General features: G+C 37.1%; 1 protein-coding gene across 6 annotated transcripts in view; it reads left to right on the top strand.

Moving 5' to 3' along the window:
- STRN3 (striatin 3) overlaps window positions 1-10606 on the top strand; it is a 59212-nt gene extending 48606 nt beyond the window's left edge. For all 6 annotated transcript variants that reach the window (XM_030274605.4, XM_030274608.4, XM_030274606.4 and 3 more), the window contains 8 exons: window positions 1041-1216; window positions 1344-1391; window positions 1492-1613; window positions 2685-2852; window positions 3103-3243; window positions 5148-5255; window positions 7569-7655; window positions 7775-10606. In XM_030274605.4, coding sequence (XP_030130465.3) covers window positions 1041-1216; window positions 1344-1391; window positions 1492-1613; window positions 2685-2852; window positions 3103-3243; window positions 5148-5255; window positions 7569-7655; window positions 7775-7944 — 1020 coding nt within the window. In that variant the 3' untranslated portion in view covers window positions 7945-10606. The remainder of the gene's footprint in view (window positions 1-1040; window positions 1217-1343; window positions 1392-1491; window positions 1614-2684; window positions 2853-3102; window positions 3244-5147; window positions 5256-7568; window positions 7656-7774) is intronic.
- Window positions 10607-16567: the final 5961 nt, after the last annotated feature.

Genomic DNA, 16567 nt, shown 5'->3' with positions numbered 1-16567 from the left:
TATGTGTAAAACATAGGATACAATTAGTGTCCATTTATTCTTAGTTTGCTTATTTTGTTCATCTAATTCAAGTCAGTTTTCTAAACTACCGTTAAGGGATAAGATAAGTAACCAGATATGTTATTTCTTTGTAATGGAGGTTTAGGATGGGATGTAGTGTTTCAAGGGTCTGCTTGCTGCATAAATATAAATTGTATTCAAAGCTGTAAATTAGTCTCATGGAATCCCTAGAAGGGCTTGAATTTTTCTGGTAACTCTTCTGGGTTACGTATAAATACTATTATGCAGCTGGAATTATTGTATTTTAGCCTAACAGTCTACAGGTTAAGAGTATGAATTGGATTTTCACAGTGTATAAATGTAGAGTTTGCATATATTGCTTCACAAAGCAGCTAAGTTATTGTCTCAGAGATATGTTTAAAACTCATTAAAGACTTAAAAATATTTGTGTAATGTTATGTTTAAAATCATGACAAACGTCTCTTGAAATTTTGATTAGCTATTTCTATGTACATGACTTCACCTGTAGAAGTATTCAAGAACTATGTATGTTTCTTGTCAACCTTAGTCAAGTTACTCATCTGAGGAAGATCACTCACCAAGCACTTCAATCTCATTTTTATTGTGTTTAAGTGATAAATAGGCTTTTGATGGCTATAATCTCTTCCTTGGGTGCAGATTATCATGATATATAATATAATAATAAGACATTTCTCTTTCTGCAGGGAAGAAGAGTTAGTGTCATTGCACAAAAGGATTAAAATCTGTTCTGAAAATTAAGTCTTTTCTGTGTGTTTGACATTATATATCATTCCAGCCTGGGTCAAAGGAAACTGTTACAACAGAAAAATTGGCTGGCTGGCTGGCCCGATAGGGTTGTAGATGTATATAGATAAATCAATAGATAAATACATACTTAAGGTTGAATATATATTAGCTGAATCAAGCATAGGCTGTTTTCCAAAAACATGAGGGGATATGTATAAAATCCATATTTAAAATCCAAGATAAAATTACTCTTTTCGTTTTCTCTTTTTAAGTTGCCAGCTAATAAAGATGCCTTCCGAAAGACATGGAACCCTAAGTATACGCTACGCAGTCATTTTGATGGAGTGCGAGCATTAGCTTTTCATCCTGTAGAGCCTGTGCTGGTTACAGCCTCTGAGGACCATACTCTAAAACTTTGGAATTTGCAGAAAACGGTTCCTGCCAAAAAGCAAGTATATGGGTTTTATAAAACATCAGTTGTGTTTTAAATGCCTTTGAAATTGATTAAACTCTTATATTCTCAAGGTTTTCAGTAGAGATTTAATGTGGTATAATTGCTCTTCTTTTTCTTTCAGGAGTGCCTCTTTAGATGTAGAACCCATCTACACATTTAGGGCCCACATGTGAGTGTTTGACATTATTGATAAATACATTGTCATTCATAACAATATATTCTATCCTGTAGGCAGTTACCAATCAGCTTTTTTCTCTGTCTCTCAATAGTGGACCGGTATTGTCATTGGCAATTAGTTCCAATGGAGAACAGTGTTTCAGTGGTGGTATTGATGCAACCATCCAGTGGTGGAACATGCCTAGCCCTAGTGTGGATCCATATGATACCTATGGTAAGTACCTTTTAAAAGATAAACAACTTCTGACCATCACCATGAACCTTATTTTCCCACTTGATGTTAGTCTGTTTTCTAGAGCTTTTGTGAAGTAGTACTGCCATTTCTCAGCTATGCTGTATGTTTTCAACTACTTATGTGTGGCAAACATTAGTTATTTTTTCCTGCTTGCACTGATGATGTACTTTGTTTAGAACAGTAATAGGGAGACATAACAATTCTTAAGATTTATGCAGTAAAGAAAAAAAAATCATAACTTACATTTTTGAGAAGCAAAAAATTTTGTATCAGAATTACAACTTCTTAATGATTATTCATTTCTTCTGATGGAAATTTGCCAGAAAACTTACACAAGTGTGCTCAGATTCTTTGTTCCATGTTTCTGACTTGCATTTCAGGTCCCTAACTTTAGATAGCTTTAATTTTAGATGTCTCTAAAATTAAATAGCCGATAACTGCTTGGAAAACTCTGCATTGATTAAAAAGCCTTCTATAAAAGGCAATTATAAAGTATCAGGGAGATGAAAGTAAGATTCCCAGCTCCACAGGAAAAATTGGTCCTGTTTTTATTATTAGTGTGCCTGGGAGTTTTAGACCATACCTATGTGTCAGCAGAGTATGCTGAATAAAAGCTGCATCAAGTAAGCATCCAGTGTTAAAGTGGAAAGCTGATTTTCTGCATCTTGTGCAAAGGAAGGGCTGTGATCAAGCATTTAAGATGTTGAATTTGGAAGGAAGAAATAAGAGAGGAGGTGGTAACAAGAATGTATAATTCTGGGAAAAGGGATGTAGTTCTTTGAGTTGTTTGTGGAGTTTTTTCCCTTGGCTGGTTTAGTTTGGTAGGGTTTTTTTTGTTTGAGCTTGTCTGTTTTCCTGGTTAATTGGCTGGTTTTTTTGAGAAAAATAGCAGTGGTTGTGCAAAATGACTTGTGTAATATTCTAGCTGTTGCTTAAATGGAAAGGGTAGGGGGAGCATGGTTTATATGGAATTTAATTTATGTTGAGGTACAAGAAATACTTAATGCTTTTTCACTAAAAAGGTTTCCTTTCTGAATTTTTCTTTTCCAGAGCCAAACGTTCTAGCTGGCACATTAATTGCTCACACAGATGCAGTCTGGGGTCTTGCTTACAGTGGTGTAAAGAATCACTTACTCTCTTGTTCAGCAGATGGCACTATTAGGTTATGGAATCCACCGGAAAAAAATCCCTGTATTTGCACTTACAATGGAGAGAAAGGTAACTTTTTGCAGTGATTTTGAAAATCTGTTATGAGGTACCTGTTGATGCATCCAGGCTCATTATCTCCATTTATCAAAACTAGGTAACAGAGCTAAAAGTATAACTTGTAATAAAATAATTATGGTGCTGTAGCATTACTTTAAAGAAAAGAGCAAATATCTTCTTTAAGTATGACCTTAAATGTTTAAACTGTCAGGAATTTTTAAAGTGTTTAGTTCTTTCTAAAGATATTTTTTGCTCTTTGTAGAGCATGGAATACCCACATCAGTCGACTTTATAGGTTGTGACCCTGCTCATATGGTGGCATCTTTTAACGCTGGCAGCACAGTCATTTATGATTTAGAAACATCCCAGTCAGTGGTAATGTTTTCTTCACAAGTAGAATCTGGTAAGTAGAGCTTTTCTGTAATAAATACCCATCTTGAATGAGGTACCTGTTGTATTATTATGGTACCTCATTGTATGGTGTAGTAAATAAAGTTTTACTCCTCTACCGCATCATTCAGTTTGAAAGATGGTTAGAGGCTTAGAACAAACACTATGGAAAGGTGTTTTAACCCCTCTATTCTGCTTTTGTGAAACCCTGGCTGGAGTGCTGCATTCATCTCTGGAACTCCAGCATAAGAAGGACATAGACCTGTTGGACTGAGTCCAGAGCAAGGCCATGAAGATGATCCCAGAGCTGGAGCATCTCTGCTGTGAAGACAGGCTGAAAGGGTTGGGGTTGTTCAGTCTAGAGAAGGTTCTTGGGAGATATTATCTTTGAGTACCTAAAGGAGCCTACAGGAAATTTGGAGAGGAACTTGTTTGTATAAGGAAATGTGGTAACAAGACAAAGGGGAATGGCATCAAACTGAAAGAGAGTAGATTTAGATTGGGTATTAGGAAAAAGTTCTTTACTGTGAGAGTGGTGAGACACTGGCACAGCTCGCCGAGAGAAATTTAGGATGCTCCATCCCTGGGAAATGTTGTAGGCCAGATTGAATGTGGCTTTAAACAATCTGGTTTAGCGGATGGTGGCCTGCCTGTGGCAGGAGGGATTGTAACTAGATGATGTTAAAGGTCCCTTCCACCCAAGCGATTTTATTACTCTATTAGCAGGATTTGAAAGTAGTTAGAGGTAGTGAAAGCAACAATTACTGTTCTCTAAGATTTCTTAAGATTCAGTTTTCAGATTTGTATATTAAACCACAGTTTTCATTATATAGGCTTGACATGGAGGATGTCAAGACAAGTAGGTGAATTAAACAGATTATTTAATTCAGTGTCAAATTCTGCACAGGCTGAGATTAAACACACTTTCTGGTAGAAGTTTGTATAAATCCTGTTGTTGCAAATTAAGTTTTAGAAGAGAGGTAGCTCATCAAGAATTGAGTGCACATATCTGATGAAACTGTGTATGGAGGAGACTTCTTTTTGTGAACCTCCTAAAGTGTTTTGCAAGAAAAAAGCTCCAGTTTGTGATCATTCCTTTCTATAAAATGTGATCTAAATGAATAATGTAAGGGGAGAATCTGCTTCTCCCCTTTGAGGAGTATAGTTCACTTTAATAATTAAACTTACAGACTTCAACACAGGTTACAAATCTGTGTAAAAGCTATCTTATAGATATCTTCTGCAAAGCCTGACATTCAAGAGAGAAAGAGCATCACAATTTGGAGAAATACCTTTGAAAAGAGGCTTTCACATGGATTCGAGAAAAATTAAGCACAGAAATTAAGATACCAAGATAGTTTTTTTTAAAGAGTATCCTGTCAATTTCTAAAGAGATTTTAAACCATTCATTGCTTAAGTTGAAGTCACAAATGTATGTGGCAGAATCTAAGAGGGTTAGGTTGACTTCAGTTACTTGGATTCTCTGGTCTAGTAGAAGGTGTCACTTCCAACCCAAACCACTCTGTGCCTCTGGGGTTTTCCTCGCCCGCAAACGAAATACATGTTGATGCGGAGGTGTAAGAGCTGAGTGCTAAACGTAGATTACTCGTGCTACAGTCTGTTTCTATTTGGCTAGTGCTGCCCTGCAGTACTTGCTGGGTTTTATCTCTCAATAATCTTTCATGGGTGTAAACTACTTGTAAGCTTTAACCTTACAGTACTTTGGCTAGACTTTTCCTCACTTTGCCCCATCCTGTGAAGCAAGAATCTTTATTTCTTAGGAGATCCATTGGTCCCAAGATACTATTTACATAATGTTAAATAATGTGGTAATGTAAAGTGTAATGCTAAAATACTGTCATTTTAAATTTAACATTTTCTTCAAGGCAGATGAATATTCTTTAATTTTATTTTCAGGTGTACAATCAAATAATCATATTAACAAGGTAGTAAGTCATCCCACACTTCCTGTAACTATTACAGCACATGAAGATAGACACATCAAATTTTTTGACAACAAAACGGGTAAGGATAAAGAAAACCTAATTTGTATATATGAATATGGTTAAAGAAATCTGGATGACATAGGCAGAATCCATTTGTAGAAAACTTTTACTAGTGATACAGTCTTACATAAAACAGAACTTTTGGTATTTCTAAGATTGAACCTTTTCAGTACCTTCTCTGTGAAATAGTGATGCCTGATATCTGTTGCAATTGGGACTTGAAGTCAGAAAACACTCTCAAAACAGGCAGAGGTAGTTGTGAGGGACAAGAAAGACCTTTAATTTTGAGCTTTTGTAATTTATAGAGTATCTGTTCCTTGTTTGATCATTTCCATGCTTTTAAGTCTAAGCATGTGTCAGTTATATTTTTCAACTCTCATTAGTAAAGAAGATCACTTAGTACAGTCAGTTACGTTTTTCAAATCTCAGTAGTAAAAAAGATCACTTAGTACCTATTAGGGCAAGAAATAACCCTAAATTCATTGTGGTAATGAAATCCTGTGTTATACTTAAGTTGTTGATAACGTTTATAAAACAGAAAAGGATCTGGAAGAAAGAGGGTAAAGAAGGCTATAGGAGAAAGCTGCACTGTCTGTCATGACAAAAACATTAAAATAATTGTAAGAGCAAACTTAAACTTCCTAATTGTGAAATTACCTGTCACTTCCTACATGTTACCTATCAAAGTTGAAAGGAAAAAACATCAAACTCACTTTAAGTAAGCATGTACAAAACACATGTTTGAAGTGTTTGGTTTGGTCTGAGTAGGGGATGGTGTTCCTGGGATTTTTGTTTCCTAAAGTAAAAAAGCTGGACACTTTTTCTATTTTGCACCTGCCATGAATGTATGTATTTGAACTGTGGTCATAAAATGCATTGCATTGATGTTGCTGAAAGTAAGATTTATTACTTCAAAGAAACAAAAAGTAAGGGAAAAAAAATCAGCATGAATAAAGAATTGGGTTGAAGACAAGAAAGAGAGGGTAGAAGTAAATGGTCTTTCTGTGGGATAAAATATCTGCGTGTCTGGAGGTATGAGCAATATTTCAACATAGTGAGTCATCTCAACAGGGAAGAGTATATTGGCAGTTACCTGATATTCATTAATTCAGGTTTTTAAACATGGAGGCTGATGAGGAAGAACTGGAGATCTTAAAAAGCAGGCAAATTAAATTCCATGTGGATAAATGTGAAATTATACATGTAAGGAAAAAGAAACATTTTACTATAAAATAATAATTACTGGGCTAACTGGTCTTATTCAAAGTAAAACCTTAGAGTTATAATAAGAGGTTAGATAAAAATAGTAGTTTGTTGCTTAGCAGTCAGAATAGCAAAATGTGTATTAGATGGAGAGAAAGGAATAAAAAGCAAAAGGGAACATTTTAATATCTTTGTATGAATACTTTGAATGGAGTCTCCCTTATCTCAAAGGGGATATAGCCAAATTAATATGTTTCAGAGAATGGTTAGGAAGGTGATCAAAGATTTTCAGTAGTTTTTAGATTTTTCAGGAAGAATATTAGAAACTGAATAAGCTGAGGTTCTTCAGGAAGAGGAGCAACTGAACCAAGCTGATACATCTTCTTCATGTTGGTCATGGTCTTACGGGGATTTATTTGCTCTCTTTTTCAACACGTGGACTGAGGTTCAGTTGCTAATCCCCAACAGGTGACAGACTTAAAACAGGAGAGAGGCAGTGATTCTTCTGTGTGGTTAAACATTCTGGAACTCCTTCCAAAAAGCATCATGAGGTGCTAAAAGATGTTACTAGGAGTCCAGGAACAGTGGTCAATATAAAGAAAAAGAGTACTTGCATTAAGAGTACTTGAATGCTGAGTTAACAGTTCTGGTTTGTGACATAACCAAACAGTTAATTGTTAGAAGCTGGAGAGTATTTTAGGCAAGCATCACCTACAGTTGCCTTATTTTTCTCTCCTGGCAATGACAGAGAAAGATGGACCATTGATATGGCTTAGTAAGTCTCATTTTACAAAGCTTCATCAACACTCTCCTGCTGGGGCAGTTATTAGGACGTTTAAGAGACAAAGGTTCTCATGTAGCCATTTTAGGTCTTCATTGTTGTTGCTGCCAATAAAGATGCCAAGTGGATAAAGATTGTTTACCTTTTTGAGAGTTGTGTGTCATTTGGCCTTATGTTTATACAAGAGTCTGCAGTTGAAACTTCATGATTTCTAATGGAATAGGAATATTCAAATATTACTGGACTCTAAATAAGCATGTTGTCTTATATTGTGTTTAAGGGGAGTGGGTTGATGATTTGTAAATAAACAGTACTTCACAAGTAATTAACTGTTTATTTTTCTTTTAGGTAAAATGATCCATTCTATGGTTGCTCACTTGGATGCTGTCACAAGTCTAGCTGTAGATCCTAATGGAATCTATTTAATGTCTGGAAGTAAGGGTTTTGGTTTTTTTTTCATATTCTATATGTTCTATATAAATTATGCATTTAAAATGCACTGAATTTCTGACAAATATAACCTTGTATTTTTCCTTTCTTTCTTTCCTAAACAGGCCATGATTGTTCCATTAGGTTGTGGAATTTGGACAGCAAGACATGTGTGCAAGAAATAACAGCTCATAGGAAAAAGCTGGATGAATCAATTTATGATGTAGCATTTCATCCATCAAAAGCATATATTGCCAGTGCAGGAGCTGATGCCCTTGCCAAAGTATTTGTGTGACATAGCAGAACAAACCTGCATCATAACAGCAGGTCTGTTTGGACAAAAAAGAGGGAATGCGTCACTGCCATCAAGTATAAGGTTACCAATAAGACACTACATCTGATCTGCCTGAGTGAAGGCTCTTAAGTGGGGCTGGTAGAAGTTGGTGAAAAGTCACCACATCCTGAACAATGTCAGGCTCATTCATTTAACTGTAATTACTGTATTTTGTGGGGGGTGGGGACAAATACAAAAAAGAAAACCAGTATTTGTAGCCTTGACTGGATATGAACTGAGCGTATGTCTGTTCTTTAGGTGTCTTTAAGCAAACGTGGAGTCTGATCTTACAAAAGACTTTTATTTTGGACTCTGTGTGCTGCCTTAGGGTTAGGAATGTGGTGCTCTTGTGGGGGGAAGTGAGCTCCAAGAGTAGCTTTCTTTTCATCTCTTAGTAATCTTCTGTTTATCAGTTGAATGCCACAGATTCCCCTTTTAAACTTTTATTTTGCTTTAAAGAAAAGGAAATTTAACTTAAAATATTTTAGCATTAGTTGCACAAAATGTTTGGATAAAATTCTAGTTTTTATAAGTCTTTTTATATATTTAGCCTGTCACAACAGTGCTCAAGATTGTATTGATAATGTTTTTCTGCATTATAGAACCCTAAAACACAGAGATCTCACTGACCCGCTGCCGTGTAACCACAATCTTCCCTTCTTTTGCCTAATACAGCTCAGCTAAGTCCTTGCTTAAGGATGCTAATTCATCATCATCACATAACTGTCTTCATAAATAAAGGACTGTAAAATGTGTTCAAATGAAACACAGAGGGGTTAACACCCCTGAATGAACTCTTAAAAAAAAATTAATCTTGGCATCCTATCACTATGTGATATTTTGTACATCTTACTGTATTTACGAGTTTATTTATCAAGGATTACCCATCTTGCTAATGGCCTATTGTTATTTATTTCACTTTTTGTTGGTCTTTATATCCTTTTATGTAGTGTGTTAAAGGGCCCTGTATATCTGTTATGGCACTCTTTGAACAGTCTAAAATAGATGAAAAAATGGGACATTTGATAATTCTAAAGTTGCAAACCAAGAAATTCTTCTTCCTCTGGTTAAGTACCTGGAGTGGAGTTGATTCCAAAAAAATAATCTTGTTTCAGAACCTTTGGAGTGAAAATTATTTTTATTTGCATTTCAGATAGAATACAAAAGTAGTTAATTCAAGATTCATAAATCTGCTGTGTTTTGACTAGTTATTCCCTGCTTTTATTTTATTTTTCAGATGTGCTTCAGTTTATGGTGTAACTAAAAATTTTGTTTGTGTAATGCATGATTAATACAACAAAGTATTTTTTCTAGTCTTCCACAAAACTTTTCTGATCAGTTTGCGAGTTTTGATGAGTTTTGTAAGGTTTCTGTTTTACAAACTATGAATCAGCAAATTTTTAAGATTGTACCGCATAGCAAAAGTACAGCTGTTGAAAAATAATGTATATAAAATGCATATAATAAATATTAAATGGTGTACCTGTATGTTACTGTTGGCTACATTATTTTGTGTTGCACAGTTTAAAAGAGTCATTCTACAAATTACTAAATTAGGTTTCAATTTTAGCAAAATGACCATTTGTTTATTATGCTTATAAGCTGCTTTGCTTTTGCAAGATTGTAATAGTTGTCTGGATGTTGAGCAACTGTTCAGTTTCAAGCAGCAGTACCCACATATAAGAACATGTTTTCACAATGTTTTAAAAGATTTTTACAAGAACAAATTCAAAATTGCTGGTGTATTCTTACAGCCCTGCTAAGATGATAGTCTCAGTGTTTTTTCATTAGCTTTGCATATGAAGTGATTCTGAAGTGATTTGGGAGCCAGAAAGATACTCTGTTTTTATTTCAAACTGCCACTGAATAGTTGTGTTGAATTAAAAAAAAAACCCAACAATTTCTAAATGCCTAAAATTTGCCCATATATCTTACCTTCGTCCATTTTTTTCCAAATCCTCCCATAAAGTTGATGAACAAAAAACTAAACCTATTCTGTGATGAGTCACTTTGCTCAAAGTGTATCAGCAGAAACAGAATACCACAATATGAATGTTTTAATGTAAAGTAGCATGTTTAGGTATAAGTTAAGTAAAGCTAGAACATGTTCCTATAAGTGGTTTAACTGCATTGTTCCATGTAAGTTTCCAGTTTTCCAGTAAAAATGTATGTCATGCCATCTTATGTCAAGCAAATTTGAACAAAGAAAACAAAAACAAAAAAAGGAAAGAGGTGCTCATGATAGGCAATTATATTTTGGAATTAATTTTGTTTTAGTAATAATGTTACATTGCTTGAAATGTTACAGTAAATTATAATTGTGTAGGACTTGGAGAATTTTGTCCTTTATCATGAAGATTGAGGTGAGGCCTTCCAGTAATTGCTTGTAGGACACTAAGACTTTACTTCTGAAAGTAACATTCAGCTGATTTGCACTTTTTGTTCTTTCCAGTCTAAAGCATTCAACTAATCAACAGACAAGAGAGTATTTGAATTTTATTGGAAGTAATTTAATAATCGCCTTTTCTGAAGCCAAACATTGTTTCTGGCAGCTTTTACAGACTGCTGCATTTTAATGCTTAAATAAAATGTGATTGTTTAATAAACATTACCATGCATAACATTTACTTTTTTTTTAATTGTATTAAAATTGAAATGATAAAAAACAAAATATTTGCTTATTTTTCTTAATTGAAATCTTAATTATCATCTTAGTTCACTAATGCATAGTGGATCAAATGCATCAGTGAGGCATCGGTTATTGAATATTACCAATAATTTCTAATACATCTTATTTTATTTGTTGTGGGGTATAACATGCTGAAATCTTTATTTGTTGGTTTTGCGTTTTTTGAAATGGAAGAGCTATATGGTGATGGGGAAAATGATAGTGCTGAAAGAAATTATTTTATTTAGCAAAAACACCTCAGCTTATGAAAGCATTTACTCCTTTTTTGTGAGACCCAAAGGACTGGTGCTCAGAACCTGAATGGAAAGATATCTGAATATGTTTAATAATACCTGTAGCATTTAGGGTGTGATTGATGAGTCTGTTACCAGACTTAGACTCCATCTTGGTTTTTATTGTAGGAACTGTGTTCTAAGCAGATCAGTAATGACTGTAGTCCACTATAGGGTAAACAGTAGTATGCCATCCACATAAATAGTGAATACACATGCAAAAGGGTGTAATAAGCCTGGTTAAGGACCTTCCCTAATTTAGAAATACTAAGGACAAATTTATTTACCAGGAGATAATGGGTAGATTTTCCAAGTGGAAAAACTGGACTTGAAGTTACATTATCAGTGGCCATCCATTTCACATATTGTAGGCTAGTTTATTTTGAAACTGATAGCACACTCTGTCCAGGCATGCTCTTATTATTATGTGTTTAATTTACTTCGAAAATAATTGCACTCTGCTTCAGCACTTCCCATCTCTCATCAGTGGAAAGCCCCTTGCTCACACACTGCTGACTCCTTGCATTTTTGTTCTGTTTGGTGTCATAGACTCATAGAAAGGCCTGGGAGGGAAGAGACATTGGAAATCTAGTTCAAGCCTGTACCTCCACCATGGGTGGGGGCAGCTTCCACTAAACAGGTTTTGTATTGCCCCATCCAACCTGGCTTTGAACACTTCAGGGATGGGGCATCCACAACCTGTGTGCCAGTCACTCACCACCCTCACAGTAAAGAATTATTTTCTAGTATCCAATTTAACCTGTTCTCTTTCAAGTTTGAAGCAGTTTCCCCTTGTCCTGTCACCACGTGCACTTGTAAAAAGTCCTTCTCTGGCATTCTTTACAGGCTCCCTTCAGCTACTGGAAGGCCGTCATTAGCTTATCCCAAAGCCTTCTCTTCTCCAGGCTGGCCAGTCCTAACACTCTGAGACATGCTCCATCCCTTTGATCATCTTGGTGACTTCCTCTGGTGACTTCCTATTCCTCCAGCAGCTCCATGTCCTTCCTGTGCTGGCCCCCCGGAGCTGATGCAGCCCTGCAGGTGGCTCTCAGCAGAGCAGAGGGGCAGAATCCCCTCCCTGGCCCTGCTGCCCACGCTGCTTTGGATGCAGCCCAGGACACGTTTGGCTCTCTGGGCTGGGAGTGCCCATGGCTGGCTCATGTCCAGCTTCTACCCACAGCACCCCCAAGTCCTTCTGGGCAGGGCTGCTCTGGTCTGTCCATCCCCAGCCTGTGCTGGTACTGGGGGTTGCCCTGACCCAGGTGTAGCACCAGGACTCGGTCTTGTTAAGCCTCAGGAGGTTCCAATGGGCACACTCCAGGAGCTTGTCCAGGTCCCTCTGGATGGCATCCCATGGTATCCCTTGGCTGTGTTGACCACATCACTCAGCTTGTCACTACAGTGCATGAGTGTGTCTGTATATATCTCTATATGTACACACACATGTGTGTATTTATGTCCTGCCTTTAAGAACTTTTTAAAAAAAGAAATGACAAAAGCAGAAGGCTTCAGATTTGTTTTGAAATGCTACTTCTGAGATGAGCAAGTATTTAAGAATGTTCTATTTTCATACTTGGTCTGTTGATACTTCGACCATGTACACCCTTGAGTCTTAAGCAGATTAAACTAGTAACATTTTTTAAAAGAAATAGTTCAAACTACAACAACTTTAAAATGTCATTAAAATGTATTGGTTTGGTTTTACTTTTTAATATATAAACAAATACAACAGGCTTTCTTTTTAGTCTTCCTCTTACCTCTTTTTTGCTGGAAGGTCATGTCATATTCCAGCTGACTGGAGTTGAGAGGATGACTTTGTGAGCTCGGTGCAGTCTTGTGGCCCACCTGCTGTGGGCCGGCCGGGCTGTGATAGCCACTTCTGGCCTTGGAACAGAGCAGGGCTGCAGGAGTGCCACAGCAAGCTGTGAGGAGGCAGGGCAGGAGAGGTTTTGCCCTCTGTGCCTTCAGACATCACAGTGTTGGCAGAGAGGGAGAGCTGTTTGTGTTGTCACGGTGTTCCCTGAGGCTTGTCTCCACCTCACCGGGGCTTGCCATATGGCTGTTGGGAAGCTGTCATTGATCCTGCTGGGTCTGGAGTGGTCGATTGCATCTGGGTACTTCTCAGACCATGCCTGATGACTACTGGAGTTCTGCTCACACACAGCAGTTGGCCAAGGGCATGTGGTTTTCCATTATGAAAGGAGGGCTGCCCAAGGTGATGAACCCTTGGGTGGCTTTATGGTGACTGGCCTCATTGTCTTTTTTAAGCATTTTTTTTTCTATTGTTTCAAGTATCTTTCCAGTTGCTCTTTTTACCTTGAAATGGGTGGGTATCTTTTCATTTGGGGGCAGGAGCTTAAAACCAGAAGCTCTTGGAAGGGCCTGCTCCTGCTCTGCATGCACTGGTGCTGTGCTGGAGTCTGAATCGTGGCTCTGTCTTACGTGCCCTGTGCTTTTGGTGGACTGGCTGGTAGCCAGAGGTTTCCCCTGGATGCTCTCTGCTGGAGTTTTCTCGTGTTAGAAATACTATTAAACCTTAACAATAGCAAGTTTTTTTTAAAAATACTGATTCATCCTAGGTGACTGACTCTGCTAATAAACATCTGTTAATAAACAATGTTTTCTGTGAAGTTTTAGCTGGCAGGTGCTGTAGAGAAGAATTTATTATTTTCCCCAGTTTGACTGAGGAACCCTAACATCTGACAGTTTCCATGGTGCACATGCATATTCTGTCAGGACTTTTCTTTGACAGATATTTGGGCTTAACAGAAGCAACTAATCCTGGTCACTTTCTCCTAATTGTGTTAGTCTTGTCTCTCTTCAGATTTGAGCAAATTTGACCACTGGAGAGTAAATTCCCTGTTGATGTATTTGCTACCAACATGGGGTGCCAGACAGGTCTGAGTTTTTTTTTCTAAACTGGCTTCTAGTCCTCACCAGAATTTAGTTCAACAAATTAGTGAATCTCACCTAATTTAGAGTGTTTAGATGAGAGAAAGCTGTTTTCCATCTACCTTTTCTGAACAAGTAATATATTCTTAAAATACCCAAGGGTGTCAAGAGAATGTCAGAAACTACATAATAGTGAATTTACTTTTCATTTGAAAAAAAATACTATTTTGATTATATCGTTTATTTGATTTGGAACTTACCAAAACTTTCAAAGTAGTGCTAAGTTAGTAATTTTTGTGATTTTCCCATCTAATTTAAAATATTTTCCTAAATCTTGACAGTCTTATTCTCAATCTTTAGACTTCTTGTTGTCTCTGACTTGTATTCTTTGGCAGATAATTGTTTATCATACTTGTAATCTGATCACATCCACCAGGGCAGAAAAATAGTTTCATATCCCTTTGCTTACATTCTGCCATACTCCAATTGCCATTAAGTAGTAAAGGCTGTATCTGACCTCGGTGAAGGTTGGAAAAGTTTAGTTAACATTTGCTAGCACAAACAGCAGTGCAGGATTCTCATGCTGGTGTCTTAGGAACTGGCCCAGTGTGAAGTTCAGCTGTAGGTTCAGTTCTAGCCTGGGGCTGAGGGTCTGTCCAGGCTGACAGTGTCGGGCTCCCAGGAGCTGCTTGGCAGTGGGGAGCGATGCCACCTGCTCCTTCTGGCTGTGGCAAACCCCAACCCTTCCCTTCATCGTCCTGGCGTGGCTAAAGAGTGACCCTGCTGCTGTTCACAGGCAGCTGCTCTGGGTGTGGAATGCAGAGACAAATAGGACACAGTATTTGTTTGTGTATAGATACAGATGAATGTAAACAAATCACTAATAAAATAAAATAACCTTTATTTCATGAAAGCAGCTTATGATCAAGGACACTTCACTAAGCAGACTTGATTGTTTGAAAGGAAAGGAAATTTTCATTCTAATGAGATTAAATTTAAAGTGGTCATTTGCTTCAAAGCAGAGATTAAATCCTGGGATTTAATCATAGACAGCAAATTTTCAGAACCTATCCTTCCTTCAGCTGAAGCTAGAGGCAAAATTTTTGAGGCCAGTGAGGACAAAAGAATGCATGCTCCAGTTAGTAGACATACATAACTGAGAAGTGGCTCATGCTTCAGTTATAAACTTTTCTGGAAGTTTCCATGTGTTTGCTGTCTCTATTTGGATGACAGGTGATCACAAGATACTCAGCCACGTTCTGCTTCCACTTCCCAAAAATACCACTTACGCTTACTGTCCCAAGACCAAACCAAAACCATTGATTTTATTAGGCTGTGGATTTAAGTCCTCAGTTTCCAGGCAGTTTGCTTAAGGATAAAATAGATTGTCTTTGACAGTGTGCTCAGGCCTTCTGTGACACTTGCATGGGACAGAGAAACCTTCTGTCATTTTTGTTGCTTTGATACTTTCTGGAGCTGACTTACCTTTCAAGCTAATGCAATGAAAGTAGGTGCTGACAAAATTGATGGAGCTAGGTAGTGATATTGAGAATTGCCTCATAAGGAAAAAAGCTTAAAAGCAAGGCATAAGCAGTTGTCCCCGCTTCTCTTCTTCAAAACAGGGAAGGTAAAAATACTGTATTTTATGGGGCCATGCCTAATAGAAGAGAAAGCTTACGTGACAACACTAATATGAAAGGCAAATGGAAGTAATTAAAATATTTACCAGAGACTCTACTGTTCTGATGAGACTATACTAATGTGCCAAAAAATCCAACCTTATTCTTCTTTCTCTCTTCCCACTTCAAAATTGCTTTTTAAGTTGTAGAGAATTATAATTGTCGACTTTTGATCCAAATTATTTTGGCGCATTTCTGCATAGCTCTTTATTGGCATTGATTTAAAAAAGCATGGTACTTTTAAAGTGGCTGTTTTCTCTTAAGAATGTTGGGATGGTCTTTCTTTTGGGTCTTTCTCATTCCCTGCTAATTCAATATTAATAGTTTCACAGTGATAATAAAGGTTAGTCAACTTCTGAGACCCATTTTGCATTCTGCTTAAGGATATAAAGTAGAAGGCTTTTGTTACCAGGTCTTCATATAGCAGGTCTGGCTATATGAAGACTTCTCTGCAATTTACTGACCCTCAGTCCTGGACTGTATCTGTATACCTGCTTTTCATATATACTGTACTTGTCAGAGCTAGAAATAACCATGCTATCAAAAGATGTATATATGAGGTGATTCATGGTAAAGACAGGACCTAAATGCCTAAGATTTGTGCAAGGTGCAAAATTTGAGGTGCAGGAAATTTGTAAGCAGAATCAGAGACACTGGCCTGAGTTTCCTTGTAAGACTGAGAAAGACATATTGCCAGTGACAAAGGAAGTCATGCCCCTTTCTCTTATAGCCTGCAAGTGGAGAATTTACCTGGGAAAGATCTTGTGGCAGGGAATGCTTCCAGTGCTCAGGCATGTGCCCTAACAAAGCATGGCTTTAGGTTGTTGCTCTTCCTGGAAGTTATCATGGTACAAAAAGGGATTTCAATTTATTTAGGACAGCAGATTTGTAAATTTACATTGCTCTAAGTGGGAAGGATGAGTTTTGAACTGTGTTAACTACTATTTCATGTAAAATTCCAAACAGCTGCATGGGAGTTACAGTTAAGTACCTAAATCCCTAACCTCAGAGTTTTCTACACTTTTCTAAATGAAGGAATCCTGTTTTTTTTG

Source organism: Taeniopygia guttata, chromosome 5 (assembly GCF_048771995.1).
Source record: "Taeniopygia guttata chromosome 5, bTaeGut7.mat, whole genome shotgun sequence".
In the NCBI taxonomy this organism is placed as follows: domain Eukaryota; kingdom Metazoa; phylum Chordata; class Aves; order Passeriformes; family Estrildidae; genus Taeniopygia; species Taeniopygia guttata.
This window is presented reverse-complemented; position numbering and strand designations above follow the sequence as displayed.